The 16,276-nt window shown below is 35.1% G+C and overlaps 1 protein-coding gene and 1 long non-coding RNA gene across 5 annotated transcripts in view; one reads left to right on the top strand and one right to left on the bottom strand.

The window, feature by feature from the left end:
* LOC131041034 (hsp70 nucleotide exchange factor FES1) overlaps positions 1 to 13,141 on the top strand; it is a 147,407-nt gene extending 134,266 nt beyond the window's left edge. The window contains 1 exon segment of the mRNA XM_057974047.2: positions 12,580 to 13,141. Coding sequence (XP_057830030.2) covers positions 12,580 to 12,795 — 216 coding nt within the window. The 3' untranslated portion in view covers positions 12,796 to 13,141.
* Positions 1 to 14,855, bottom strand: part of LOC131041160 (uncharacterized) — a 108,246-nt gene extending 93,391 nt beyond the window's left edge. For 2 of the 4 annotated variants that reach the window (XR_009358914.1, XR_009358913.1), the window contains exons 1-2: positions 14,113 to 14,855; positions 13,449 to 13,515 (exon numbers count right to left, since the gene is read on the bottom strand). This is a non-coding gene — a long non-coding RNA (uncharacterized LOC131041160). Of the gene's footprint in view, positions 1 to 13,209; positions 13,330 to 13,448; positions 13,516 to 14,112 lie in introns of those variants that run through there. The other 2 variants (XR_009358915.1, XR_009104977.2) reach the window with 2 other exon arrangements.
* Positions 14,856 to 16,276: the final 1,421 nt, after the last annotated feature.

Raw genomic sequence — 16,276 nt, forward strand, 5'->3', positions numbered from 1 at the left:
TACTTTGCAATAATTAGATATTTTGGTTCTATCAAACCCTAATTAGGGTTTAGGTGGCAAAATTTGGGCCCTTGATTCTTCTTTAATCTTGGCCATCCATTGTAATTGAGAGCTCTATATAAGCTCAACTCATTTCATTTGTATCTCATTAGATATGAGAGATTAGAAACTAGAGAAGATCAATTAGAAGAGTTTTGAAGAATTGTTGCTTGATGCTCCAGAAATTAATAAAATCATTGAAGTGTTGGTGATTTATTTAGTTTTTGAAGCAATTTGCTTGTTTCTTCATCCTTTTATGAGAGTTAAAATTGAAAAGACAAAAAAAATTAGAATAGAATTTGCTTTAAGTGTTTTAGATGACTGAAAGATGCATGTGCATGATTGAAAGTGGAGTCCGTTATCCATACTACTAACACCTTGCCGATGGTAAAGTGCCCCATGTAGTCAACTGGATCCATTCTCAGCTAAAGCTTAACTTTGATTACTATTCATCATTGATATGCATCATCTTGAAGGTGTCTATGTTTGTGATAGTGATTTGAAAATCACCAAGCTATCCCTAGAAGATTGCACTAGCGTTGTGGAGATGTTTACTATATGTCAAAGCAAAGCTTAGTTGAGCTCACTTAAAATTGTCCGTTATCTTGCATTCTTAGCAATAACATAGCATTCCTAAACCCTACTCCTTTTTCACTTTTTTTTTTTGTCAAAGATTAGTAGAAGTAGAAGAGAGCAACATTGCAATATCATTCGAAGAGCGTCACACCATTGAGCTTGAATCGAACCATTACATAAGTCTTCTCGCAGGTACAACAAATCACATCATACCATTGAAGCTATCCAACACATCAAGACCTAATATCGAGAACCTTGGAGTCATCTCAAGTGATCCTTTTAGCTAATCTTCAGCATTTGAGAAGTTTTCATTTAAGAGAGGATAGAGTGCCTTGGTATTTTATTCCCTGTTGCATAGTGCATAAAAACACCATCAATACATACCATCTACATTATATCCATTATAAAATTATTTATTTGCTCACTATATAGCTACATTCATTGCATAAAATATTTCTTGGCCCTTTTATGCTATCATCAAGTGATTCTTAATTATTCCATGAGAGCAACAATGCAACAGAGATTATGCTGATTCTTTAACTTATGTGATATTGATTTCAACTTATAGTTGCTGCTATAAACAAGTACTATGATTTAAATCTGATAGACACATCAATTAGATGTTTCCTTAAGTGCTGGAGCCTGTGAGATTGTTGCATTGAAGAAAATTAAGCAAGCAAATGAATCAAATGCACTTGGAAAAAGATAAACACGAGGAGTTACCCTAGATAAATTCAATATGGGAAAACTCAAATTCCTAAAAGTCAATTGCTTAATTTGAACCTTCACATTCATTCTAGCTTTTGTTAGCACCTCTACAATGCTTGTGGTGCTTGATTTTGTGTGGATAACTTGCTTATTCAACATACTTGACTGCTTTTGTCACATATTCTCTGATGCACAATCATTTTCTACAACATGAACTGTTAATCAGAGCCTTTATTCCTTCTTGAATTGAGCAACCAACCTTTGAAACCCTTGACATGACCCACTTGGGTATATTTATGCTAATGAATGAGCAAATGAATTGTATGGAGGATTCTAAATGCCTCCTATATGAAGAGATGAACTAAGAATTGATTCAACTTGTCCCTTATAGAATGCTTTTGTACCTAACAAACTCTTCATAATAACCCAATTTTGTCCCTTGCTGAAACTGTTACTAGAACAAATTCTTCAACTGGTCTGGCCTTAGGATGTCTAAATAATTTTTAAGTCATAATGTATGTTTTCTCTATTTAACTTATAACTCCACATATCTATGTTGTACACATACAGATATTTTTGCAAGGAGTCAAATTTTAAGCCACAATTCAATCATTTCTTGTTTGTAAGTCTAATTTAAGTTCTTGCTCCTTGCAATTGTCAATGTTGTCATTGTCAATTCAAGCTATAACACTTTTATAGGGCTTACAAGAGGAGTATTTCAAGTGCATAGGCAAGGTCAATACAAGAAGTTTGGATACGAGGAAAGGCAGCGAAGTGTCAAAACAGAGAAATCATAATCAGGGTTTCCAAATTGCATCTTGAGAAAGGAAAAGGTACTTGAAGGCAATTTCAAGTTGGGAAAGGTACATGAGTGATTTGTTGTGAATGTCATACTCAGAGGTCAAAACCACTAAAAAATGTCTTCTTGGTGTCCAAGTGTGCATCAATGAGGTGTTCAAGTCATAGCCCAAATAAAAATACCTCAGACTTAATGACAATGGTGGTGATGCAGGTCTAATTCACCACCACAATCTCTTCTACAAGGATGAATGGTAAATCTGAGTGATGACAGGTCTTTAAATGGACTGGTTAAAGTCTTTAGCAGCAAAAGAAACTCTGAAATAACCTTCTATCTCTTCAAGAATGGACCACCATTGATCAAACCCTGCCTGTATACACCCAGCACCTCCATAAAGCTTCAAATCTTCCAATGATGACCAAGGAACAAGTCTAATATATTGTTCTGAGTATGGTAACAGGTCTGAAACAACAAGATGATCACCCCAATGAGCCCTCCAACTTCACCAAGGATTCCACAAAGAACACAAATCAACCCAGCACTGAAGTATTGCCATAAATTGATAGAAAAAATTAGGTTCCAGGTCTGCTAACATTTTCAGGCATATCCAACATGAAAGAACACTTAGAAAACAAGGTTGGCCAGCAAGGAATCAATCACAAACACCACCAACTACTGAAGTTCTCCAAAATGTATAGAATAGGATTCCAGACCCTAGATGCCTCTCACCAACACTAAAACACCTCAGAAAGGGCAACACTTGAACTGGAAGATGCCCTTAAGGTCTCACGCCCAACAGGAAGGACAAGTATGACCTCTTCCAATAAATTATATCAGCTGCAAAACCAACCAGAAACTTCCTAAATCAGGTTGCCCAACAATGTATGGATTGTTCCAAATCAGCTTTTAATAATTCTTCCCTTAAATCACAACCCACAAGCATAAATAAGTGATACACTCTTGCTAGGATTACATGAGCAGTCAAAACTGTATGGCCATCATTAGGAAATCTGAAAACACTTCAAACATCACAAATATATGCCAAAATCTTCAGAGAACAACCCAAGAAATCTGCAATTAATTGACCTTGAAAATCTTCATTTTTTCTAAAACCTCAAATAGCAAAAAGTGTGAAAACAAAGGTGATTCTTGTGTGAAATCACTCCAACCAGCTGGGGGCCATCTTTCAGATCCAAAACCAGTGATTTGATGAGGGTTTTCATCCTCGATCAATCCTTGGAAGAACTCTTCAGTTCAATTCGACAACATCTTGTTATGTGTACACTTCTTAATAATGGAAATGAGAGGCCAAGGCCTCCTTTGATATTGTTGGAGGGAAAGAAGAGCAATTTTAAATTCAAAATAATCTATTTTCACTCAAATGTCCTATTTGACAATTTAAAATTAACTTATGTTCAATTCCCCTTTCCCTAGGCATCCACTTGAGGGTACATAAAGTTACTTTATAAAAATAACACTAAAGTGAAATATTATAACACTAACATTAGAACTTTAGTGCATCATTTAAATTTTCCATCCAATTGGGAAAACCATTGCCAAGGCCCCGAAAACCAAAATTGATCACCTAAGGAGTAACTGAAGTTGAGGGAAGATGTTTGATACCAAAATGGGAACTTACTATAAATCATAGTTACAAGACTCACCTGGACTCGCCAAGACTTTGGGTTCAAAACGAGTCTTGGCGACTTGGGACCCAAGGACCTAGTAAGTCCTGAGACTTATTGAGTCTTCCAGACTTGCCATTCTTGGCGAGTCCCATAGGGTAGACTCAGCCACAATCTAGGGAAAAAAGGTTGAAAAAAGATAATAAAATAAATGTAAAGTGTTAATACGACATTTTAGTTAGTTTAACTTTCAATGCTTGTCTGGTTTATGACATGCCCATCTACGATTTACAAATAAATATGAAAATGTTGTGTGCCATGAAGGTTTGTGTGGTTTTGAAGATCTTCATTTGGGCTTGGTGGCCTGCCCCTTGAGCTCACCTTCCATTGCAATAGGGAATGTAAAAGGGGTGTTGCCCTTGGACCTTGTGAGGGGCATTGCCCCCAAACCCTCACAAGGGGCGATGCCCCTTGACCCCCATCAAACTATAAGTCTAATTAAGTAATAGGCCAGTGATGAATCATGATCGTAAAATCTACAAATACATATCCACTGTTGCAAATCATTGCATCTTCACAGCCAAAGCCACAATCAAGGACTATCTTGTTTCATACGTTGGACAAATTCTGTTGCCAAAGTTGGCATGCTATAGCCAGTGTATTGCTGAATACAAGTTAATTCATAGTTGGCAAGAAATACCATTTTCATAATGCAAAAATGTATCAATCATTCTTTGCATGGACAACTCATAGAACAATCCCATCTATTAGTATCCTAGCTAAGGTCAAACTAGAACATAACCATTTATCTTTTTACTTAACCGTTCTTTGTTAGTGAGCTTGACAACAAAACATGCAGTCTTGAAGGCTTCAAGAAAACTTTAATAATAAATCAGTCACATGAATATACACACTAGTCATTGAGACAACCAAATATCATGGCTACATCATCATCCAGGATCTATCTTAGACACCAGCCCATGACTTGTCGTGATGCTGGGATGAGTAGTGTAGGTTCCTCTGAGCCATAGACTTATATTTTTAGTTTTGATATTTGTTTTGATGCCATGGATTTTTTAATCCATGAGATTTCTATACATTTGACAATGTTTATAATATTAAATTTATATATCTACCAATGTTGTTTCCTTTAGCTATAAATTAAAATCCATTTTTACACTTATGTGATCGATGTATACTTGTGTATATGGTCAAAGTAGCTTCTATTTGCTTAGTTTATTGTCTCTAAAGTTTATTTATTAAAGGGTGCATGAAGCAAGTTTTGAATCCTTAAAAATCTCTATATTGCATCGTTTTTTTCAATTTTCGAGTCTTTGTTGAGTTTGGGAATTGAGTTCAAATCCAAGTCAAAAATCACCTTGCCAAATAGGAGGTGAGTCCGAGTCTTGTAAAATTGCTTTAAATAGATGTTCTCTCCAAGAAGTGTGAAGAACAACTCAAGAGGCTAAAATGCTTCGAAAAGCTAAGTTGCCGGTTCCGGTTCGGACTCAGGTTTGCGTTTGAGATTCGGGTTCGCGGATTCGGCAAATTGTTTTTGGGGATTTTGGGTTCGTTAGTACAAAAACATATAAAAAAAAAATATATGCATATATGCAGCAGTAGTTAAATTCAAAATACACCACTATGCTAATAGTCAAATAACATGGCAAAATACACCATCATATGTTAAAGTTTTAGTTCAAATAATATAGCAAAACAGTAAATACACCACATTATTGTCTCTAAAGTTTATTTATTAAAGGGTGCATGAAGCAAGTTTTGAATCCTTAAAAATCTCTATATTGCATCTTTTTTTCAATTTTCGAGTCTTTGTTGAGTTTGGGAATTGAGTTCAAATCCAAGTCAAAAATCACCTTGCCAAATAGGAGGTGAGTCCGAGTCTTGTAAAATTGCTTCAAATAGATGTTCTCTCCAAGAAGTGTGAAGAACAACTCAAGAGGCTAAAATGCTTCGAAAAGCTAAGTTGCCGGTTCCGGTTCGAACTCAGGTTTGGGTTTGAAATTCGGGTTCGCGGATTCGGCAAATTGTTTTTGGGGATTTTGGGTTCGTTAGTACAAAAACATATAAAAAAAAAATATATGCATATATGCAGCAGTAGTTAAATTCAAAATACACCACTATGCTAATAGTCAAATAACATGGCAAAATACACCATCATATGTTAAAGTTTTAGTTCAAATAATATAGCAAAACAGTAAATACACCACCACATTAATGTTTTAGTTAAAAAATAATAATGTCAAGCTACAACAATCAGCCATCACTGATCAAATATCATATGGGTCATCAAAAATATCATCATCATCCTCCATGTGCCGTGGTGGATTAGAAGAACCAGCTAAGAACCAGCTAGGAACAAGCAACAATCAATCTTCAACTCTCTTTGAGAAATGGCAAGCAAAATACAAAGTTCAGCAATGGAGCAAAGTAGTTATGTTTTTTATTCTATTGTGCAAAAATGAAGTAGCTTTTACCTTTTTAGTGTTTCCCACCAAATTCTGCTTGGGTTCTTCTGGGTTCGGCAGGGATGAACCCATAGGGCTTGGGTAGGATCTTGTCCGGACCCAGGAAGAACCGGCCCAGGACCAGGACCTGAGGGGTCCAAGCAAGGAAACCGGTAACTTATTCGAAAAGCGTCACTGCAATCCAAATCACCAACTGAGCTCAATGCCATCATCATGTGCCAAGGAAAACTGAAGCCTAACTCTCCAAGATCTTTGGAGTTCTTCCTAGCACACCTAGAGGCTTACGGAACAACATTGTGTAAAAAATGGGGAGATCACAGAAAATGACTAGGAAAAATATGAAAATGGCTGTCATGGATATAGGTGCACTTTATTAGTGAGCTTTACCACTTAAAACTTATGCTTTGCATCTTAAACATGGCAAGAGCAATCAAAATTTCTACCTTACAATTGTGCTCGTGTTTTTTCATTCTGCCTTGCATAACTAAAGTGGCACACTCTTTACATGGTTGAGCTGTTCAAAAAATCCACCTTGGTTCTTGTGATGGGAAAATTATTCCTATGGGAGCATGACATGATTTTTCCACCTATGTTTTACAAGGTGGCAAGGGTGAATGAGAATTCTACTTAAATTGGCTTAAGTAAGCAAAGCACATTCCTGAATGGTGTTGCTGAGTATTTGGTTTTTGAATAAGTGGAAAAGTGGCAAACTAGTCATAAGTGCATGCTGCAACAAACTTAACCATGTTTTGAAAGATCAAAAACTTGGTTCACACAAGCAAAGCATGTGCTTGATGGGGTTCAGCCATTTTAAAGTGTTTGTCATAATAAAGAAAACATGGTTAGACCAGTAAACGTTAGGATTAGCTCTGCCATTCAACTTGCAAATCCTAAGTCTTGTTTATTGTATTAAATTATGTAGACGATAAATAATGTATAATTATCAAACATCATCGAGTGGGCACCTAGATTCTTTGGGATACTTTGATTATTGTGTAAGAAGACATTGAATAGGAGGTTACTTGGAAAATGTCAAACTTTGGAGTTATAGAGGACCTCCCAAGGTAGCTGCCATAACAAGGCATTGGCTGCTATCATGGAGGGCGTAGGATAGGGAAATTGGTCAATATGATGGTTATGACAGAATCTATGATGCATTAAGAGCATGAGAGGAGTTACTATTCCAAGATGCTTGACCATGACTATTAGGCATTTTATTTTTGTATGAGGAAGATGGACGCTTAGTTATGGGTGCATGATTTTAACTCTTGTTTCTAGTTCTCCATTTTTCTATGTATTGGAGGCATGGGGTAGTGGATTCATAAATTCTTTTTCAAGTACTGTTATGTTGCCAGAGAATTGTCAGAGGGATAAGTGATTATATTGATGTACTGAGATAAATACAGGCTTGGGTCTCTTCGGTGTTGAATTTTGTTTTGCACAAGAGTTTCTCCATGTACATTTGGTGTTCATATGGTTTGCTTATTGGTGTTTTTTTCTCCATTGTTTCATTGATATATTTATGGTTCATCGCATGTACTAAATAGATTTAAAACGCTATGTGTTGATGTTGCTATTGTGTCTTCCACCTTGTTTCTTAACAGTATAAGCACGTGTCACAAGGGAAACTGGCAGGTTTTAGTGTTAGATCATAAAAGGTGGAAAAAGTTGATAATGGTCCTTGTCAGCAATGACTGACCCACTGAAGATCTCTACCTAGGTTTATAAGGTGGAAGCTTGTCTTACTCTGAAGAGTTGTGCTCTGTCTTAGGCACACATTGGCAATGGTTTGGCCAACTAAAAGTTCTGCCTTGTATTTTAAAATTGCTGAATATGTTTAAGTCACTTAAAATCTCCACCGAAGACCAAAAAAGTGGCAGTTGCACTCCTAATGTGCACCTATCAAGCAAGCTGACCACAACTTCATATAAAGGTGGTGCTGAATTGAAGAAAGCCACTCAGCTGGGTTCGCCACTCAGCTGGGTTCAAATTGACGTAACTACACATATTTGGCCGGGAAATTATAAATCAGAGTTTAAAGCACTAAAACTTCAAGATTTTTCCCTATCGATGCAAGCCATTTGCCATTGGGTGTGTGCAGCAAAAAATGTCTCTTTTCAGTCTTTTCTCAGGTATGTAAGTGGAATTTCAGTGCCATAACAGGACATTTCAAAGGGACAACAATGCTTGTGTTGTGCAGCGCAAGCGACGGGTTTTTCTACATGGCTTAACCGCCTCCCGTGGATTCTATGTGGCACGCAGTTGTATCAGGCGTTAATAGGTCGATCTTTTGGTGCAATGGCAACCGTGTTTCCAACATAACCAATTTTGGAGTCAGGATTTTCAAGGGAGGAATTCTGACCTTGTTAAATATGTTTGAAGATTCAATAGTCTCCTATGAGGAATTCATCAAAAGGTTTGTCAAGGTTTCATTATGAAAAATGTTTCCAAATCTCCTGGGATACAAATGCAAATTGCTAGTTTTAGTGATATCTATATCTGGCAGTGGCTATTTTTGTTAGAATTCTGGGTGATGGATAAGGGCCTATTTCAAGTCCACTCTAGGTAGTCTTATTTAATTAGTTGTTTTAGTATAGATTTGCTTAAAGTTCCCTTTTTCACTTTTTTTCTAGCATTGAGGGGTTGATTTGAAAGTTTGAAACTTTGTTTTTTTGGGGATAATTAATTATAACTTCCAAATCCCTAAAAGCATATTCATTGTAACATATAAATAAGTGGTTTGGCACAAGATATTCTAGAGGATAGTGGATGCTATGTTCATGCTACAAATTTTTTTCAAGCTAGTTCATTTGTGTTTGTATTTCCATGGATTAAATTGAATCTGAGTACCTTTGTCAAGCTTTGTATCGATGTCATATGTTCATTACGTGTTATCTTTATATTCAATTGAACAATTTATTTCCTGTAGTCATTTTATTGTCCTTTGTTCAAGTTGTTATTCTTTCAAATCTTGTCAGCACTAAATAGCATAGTCTCTGTTTTAGCCAATTGGAAAGTGCTGTTTGTATGTTTAGATTAGTTGTTTTATTTTCAATATCTAATAATCTTGTTTGTAAGGCACAACTATTAACAGCTTGGTGGTTTTATTTGAGGAAAAAACACATGAATCTAGCCATTTCCTTTATGCAAACCCACTTAGAGAAAGTGTGCATTTTTGTATATCTCATCTATAGTTCTTAGTCTAGGGCTAGTTTAGCTTAGTTTAGATCCCATGGAGCTTCTCCTTTTGATTTGAAGAGAGGCTTATTTTCTGTGTTGGACCATCTTGTGTTTTCTTGAAAGAGACAAATTAAAGTGTTAATATATAGCTATTAAAATACAAATTAGAACAGAAAGTACAATTTTTCACTTAAGTGACATCATTAGCTTAAAAAAAGAACAAAAAATTACTTAGGTGAAGTTTTATAACACTTACAAAAGTGCAACAAAAGATATGCCTCATTCACTCAGGTAAAATTCCAAACATGAAAAATTGCTTAAGTGACAATATCAGCTTAAAGTTAGAAAGTAAAAAAGTGCACCGTCAATGAGAAACTAGAATTTAAAAATCACTTTTTTCACTTAAGTGGCAAATGGCAATGAAGAATTAGAACAGAAGTGCACTTTCTCAATTAAGTGATCAAACCTCGGCAACAAATTTGAATGAAAAAATGATGTTTTGACACCTAAGTGACTAGGCGCACTCCAAATGACTCAAACAGGTTAGATATCAAACTTTTAAAGTGTAAACATGACAAATGTGCACTTAGAGAAAAATGGTGTTCAAGATGACTCGAATGTCAAAATGTCAAATTTTAGACATGCCAAAAGTGCTCCAAGGTGAAGAATCACACCTTAGTGAATTGAGAGATTAGACGTCCCTAGGCACCCATGAAGCTTGTCATGCCAAGTGTTTTAATAGAAACATATATCAAAAAGCTCTGTAAGTGTTTAAGCACATCCAAAAGGGTCCTTCAAGTGTGCAAGTGGAAGGAAAAGTGCATTCTTCGTTCAAGTCTGCCCCTAGATGCTTAGATGTCAAGATGTCAATGCAACCTAGTGGATATTTATCATGGATAATATCTATGATGCTAACATTGAATTTCACTAGTTTTGGAGAAAGGAGTCAGATTCATCATTCAAGTCACCAAGATTGCTCAGTGAGTCATCAAATGGTCATTTGGGTTTCATGACTTCTTCAGAGGATTTGCCATGGTTAGAATAAGGGATCTTCACCAAAACCATTGCGGAGAGCCAACTATAGGACTAGTTATTTTTAGCTCGCATTATTTTTAGATGTTGCTATTTTTTTTATCAGTAAACATATAATATTTTATTAAGATTAAAAAAGTAGGATGACAGATATGTCATATCCAACCAAGAGCACCTACTGGCCCCTCTCGAGCATACCACCATACAACAAAAAAACACATACGGAGGAACAGTCCCCTACCAGCCTAAGAGACCAAAAATGAGCATGATGACCCTCCTAGATAGACCAATACAACTCCAAATTTGGGCAAGATATTCGACACTTAGTAGCTCAACAAAACAAATCAAAAAGCAAAACCTGGAGCTCGCAACCACCTGCTGCATTATGCTGTCTGAGATGTGGAACCAGCTTCTAACCTTCTCACCTTTCTGCTACCAGGTGGGCAACCCTGTCACCTCGTAGGATTTTCCTGCAATGGGGCCACCTCCCCTCTAAGAGCACAAATCTCCCAGATATGCAGATAGTCCTTTATGGTGCTCAAGCCTAGATGTTGCTATTTTTGAGAGATAGCCATGTCAAGAGAATTTTCTGGAATATCTATATATAGATGTTCTATTTTTAGCTAACCTTTTAGAAAGTCTATTTATAAAGATATTTGTTTTATTAGAATCTATTTCAAGATTTCTTGATTAAGATATTGAATTTGCAGACCAAATTTTATATTGAGCTGGCTTTGTTTGCAAGTAAACTATCGATAGCAAAGGAACATAAGTTATCTTTTTATTCATTTTACATGTAAATCTTTGTAAGCACCATTTGCACTTAGATTGGGATGAAATGGTAATTTAGTGCCTACTTTCTGCTAAGATTATTCAAGCTTTTGTATTGTTGTGCATATGTTGATTGGGTAGATTGAAAAACTTTGTGAGATTGCAAGCTTTGTATTGTTGTTTTCACAAAAGTAGATAATTGTAGCTTTGCATGCGGTTCCCCTTTAGTCAGTTTATTTGTGTATGCTGCTCTAAAGGTAATTTCAATTTGTACCCTCACCTTTGATTCTCTACTTTTAGCTAGAGAGCATGAGCGTTTGTTAGTCATTGGATTTGGTTAGTTTTAGGCAAAGATAAAAGAAATCCTTTGTCTTGAGTGGAAGTGCTGATAAGCCTTGTGCCCTTAGCCAAGAACAAAAGGACAAACAACTTGTTTAGTTTGTTTATAATGCATGTTTAGAATCCCAAGATTTAACTTGCACATATTGTAAAAGGCTAGAGGTCATTTTCCTAGATTCTAGGTTTTAATTTTGTTTTTTGTTACAAAGGAGTTTCTTCAGAATTACAATGCCAATTTTATAGACCATAAGAACTAATATATTTTGGTTAATAACTTAATGCCAAATTGATAAAAATATACACAACGATGGTACGCTGAGATAAGAAAAGTGTTGAGCTCAAACCAGATAAATAAAACAAAGCTGAGAACGTGCAAAAATGATCTCTAAATCTTCACTATTTATTAAAAAATTCAAGATATGAATAGAAAGAAATCAAAATAAATGAAAATGTTTAATTCTTGACAATAAATATATTATTCTAACTAGCTGCTGCAGTCATAATTACTCAATAGCAACGTAACAAATAAGAGTAACCAGAACTAAGCTGGACATGTGTCAGAACATATAAATCTTTGTGGACTGGTGAATAGGAAGTGATAAAAAAGCCCCAAGTTCAAACACTCAGAAGTCATGATAAAAATATTACAGAATAGATATGGTTCGGTCGTGACAATTAAGATAAAGGATAAACCATAGGACCAACTGTTGAAATCTATTTATTAATGCCAATGATGATCAAAATGATTATGCTAATTATGTTCAAAGAATAACCAATAGCTATGAGAACATTTTTTTGAGGACTTATTCGATCATGTTTGTTCAGACCTTCATGTTTTTGCATCTTTTTTGTTGTGTGACTTCTTTTCTACTGTTTAGAAATTGTTTAGGACAGGCATTGCACACAGTTTCCACCACTCTCAGCATCTTCTAATGCTCCTTATAGAATGAAAATGCCATTAGAAGTGACTTGGTTCTTTTGGATTAATATGCTAAAATCCTGTCGCATACTCTACTACATGCAGGCATTGATGGCGCTTAGAAGTCTTCTGCAACTGAATAACACATACGCTCAAATTTTTAGAGATTATTGCCACCTTGAGTCTGTGTTGAAGAATCTTGGACAGCATCTTCAAGAGTTGATGTTAGATCATCGGTGGGGAGATTTTGCAACAGATGTGGAAGCTCTCCGTCAAGAAGTGGTGTCAATCTTCCTTGGAAAAATAGAATTAACAACATAAGGCTTCTGGGTCTCTATACTTTTCATGTTATAGTTTTCATGACTATGCAAATGCATAGCAAGAAAATGCATTTGCCAGATAGGTAGTTGAGTCGCATTGTATATGAAGGATATTCCCAAGGTATAATTAACAGATGCTCTTTGACTTCATTGAATTTCAAAGTAACCTCCATCTGAAATTGTATATTGATAAAAAGTGAAGCTCAATAACTACAGGCTGTATTTTTGCAGTTACATGTTATCTCCTTGGGGGCACCTGAAGACTCATATACATCTACAGACAACTTTGTTGCTCTTTCTATTGAAAATGATATAATCATGTGAATATCAAGAGATTCGATGATTAATCTGTTCATTTCTTTGGCATTATGATGCTCAACATCAAGTAAAAATTCCTGCAGCTAAAGGATTTGATTGCACATTTTCTAACTGCCCTATAAATATCAGGTTGGAACAATTTACTAATTGAATATTCCATCTTATGCAGCATATTTTTTAATTATAATCTTCAGAGCCTTGGTCTTATTCTCCTCTCCTGCAAAGTACCGACAATCAGAAAGCACAAATTTTCAAATGTTGACTAATATAACAAATAATCAAACTGCAATGAAAAGATAGACTTTATGTGCATGCAGAGTAACGAAGTGTTATAACCTTCCTAGTAATAATTATGATCGACAGACACTTGAACTTTTTCTCCCTTCTCCAATGCTGTGAAGTACTGACAATCACAGAATTCAAATTTTCAAAAGTTGAATGATATAGCAAATAATAATTTATGTGCACAGAGTAACTTAATGTCATATCTCTAATACTAATAGAAATTAAAAGATACAATAATGATATTAATAAATTTTAAATAAAATCAGTCAAGGATCATGGCCATCATCATTTAAACCCTTTGATCCTTTGATATGCAATTGTAACGAATTACAATTTTTTTAAATTATATAATTTTAGTTATAATATATTGTACAAGAGTGGCCTTCTCACTCTAGTAAAGTATGGAGCCATCTACATAGTTGTGCCCATCAAAAATTTTGCATCCATTTTGTTATTACCTCACCTTGTCTCTTTATTCCAGCCCCCACCTATTTTGGAAAACTTCATTTATCTTAAAACCAATGACCAAATTCAGATTATAATTCTCCATATGTTCTTTATTCCCTCCGATTTTGTTTGTATGTCCCATCTATTCCCTTGCTACAATTTGTACTGTTCCTACCCTTAATCGCTGATTATTCACTGATTTGCATATTAAATTGTTCATTGTAGGTAATGAAAAACATAATAGAAAACTATAGTGTTCGAAACTAACCAGGAAAGGAGTGTATGTATATATATTGTATCATTGAATTAACTGTTCGGATTTGAGCAGTTGAAGATGCTGCACAATAGCTCAGTGACTTACAGTTCAATGTTCCAATTGAAGAAACTAAAATTATAAAATCCCTTTCAAGCTCTAGCTGGATGAACTTTTGTTATGCCTTGGTTGATCACCAATTGTAAACATTGACTATGTATCGTCCCATAGTATTGAAGTCTAAATGAGCCCTTCCTTCGTGTTGCCCAAGTTGAGATCCTTATAAAGACATTGGAAGACTAGGGGGTTCCAAGCGAGTGTGGAGTGGTGATTGTGTTAATTGTATGTGCTCGGTGGTTGTAAGTTTGTCATTGAAATCTATAAAGGCAACACCTCCTAGCCATAAAATTGCCAAAAAACGTTGTAGATCTGTATACCGTGGTACCCTAAGCTGGCAGGTAGTTTGCAACACTATATGCCCTTAGCTGTCATAGGTGGAACATGCATCCAGAATGACGAAATAGGTGGCTTGCAGCCTAAACAATTGTATGGTTCCTTCCCAACTCCAAAGAATGGCAGACAACACTTGACACCAGTCTTGCATTGTATAAACAAGAATGATTTTGATAAGGGTAACGCAATCCCGAGAATAAATTGTAAGGTTAGGGTTTTCATCCCAACCTTAGCTGCTAGGGTTTACATCTTAGTAAGTTCAATCTTAGGAAACAACTCCCAGACATCCAAAACCTCTAGATAGCTTGCCCAACATCCAAAAGACTTATACCATAAGAATGTTAATGTTTTGTAGCTTCGGTCGGATTACTCCTATCGATGAAATCAAATGCATAAGTGGCCTATCAGCCTTGAGCATTTGATTACTATCTTTTCTTTGTATTTCACTATGATTATTAATTATCATAATACATGATTAATAATAGTAAGATAACTATCATGTATATATATATATTTAATATTGTACATGTATATTTTATATACATATATACATGATTGAAATATAACCACTGTTAATCTTGCTAATGATGTAAATCATGTTGTTATTCATACTATTTAATAATAATAATCATGCTGACAATACTTATCGCATTGTTGATAATAATTCATACATCGATATTGAGTATCGATATCCATACTAATGATATCGATATCATACTATGCTATCAATGACAACATACTATGATACCGATACCATTAGTAACGCCTTGATGTAACAACGGTTCGATAATGTGTATCGAACTTAATTATATTGCAATGTGTATCGAACTTAATTATATCACAATGTGTATAGATGTTAGTCATCAATAATAAATAGTCGATAACAATTTGTGGACATGTCTATGTAGAGGCATGTCTCTACGCCGACTATGTTCGCGTAGAGACATGTCTCCACGTTGTTGTATATATAAAACTGATTCAATATGACTTGGGAGGTACTGTAATCAATAAGTGATGAACAAGTTACAACAAAATATATATTTTGGAATCGTTGGATTAAGCATACATCGACAACATTATATATACCATTTTGATCTGCATTACAATCTCTTTATAATGTTTACTTATCCATATCATCAGTATTGATAATATAAATTCTGCAAATTGACATGTATATATATATATATATATATATATATGTGTGTGTGTGTGTGTGTGTGTGTGTGTTATTATTCAAGAAGAAATTATAAAGACTTTGTGATCAATATCTTATAAAGAAAAAGTAAACTACCATAACCTCTAAATCTGATCAAACCTTAACATGGTATCAGAGCTAGCATAAGGAAAGATCCGATCAGATTGATAAAAAGAGGCAATATAACCACCATTAAACTCCCTAAAATTTTATATTAAACAAAATGGTGAATGGTGTTAGATTTGAGGACCGACTTGAAGTAGCTGCAAATTTTGTATCTTGGAAATTTAGAATCATGCTTGCACTAAAAGAACATGATTTGAATACATTTGTGGAGAAGGCAATACCTATACCTGAGGAAGATGATGAGAAACTTATATGGACAAAGAACAACAACAAAGCTATGAAGATACTAGTGGATGCAGTGAAGGATCATATAGTTCCAATCATATCCAAACTAGATACAACATATCAATTGTTCACAACTCTAGAGAACATGTATGAAATAAATAATACTAGCAAGGCTTTGCC

This window comes from Cryptomeria japonica, chromosome 9, assembly GCF_030272615.1.
Source record: "Cryptomeria japonica chromosome 9, Sugi_1.0, whole genome shotgun sequence".
Taxonomy (NCBI): domain Eukaryota; kingdom Viridiplantae; phylum Streptophyta; class Pinopsida; order Cupressales; family Cupressaceae; genus Cryptomeria; species Cryptomeria japonica.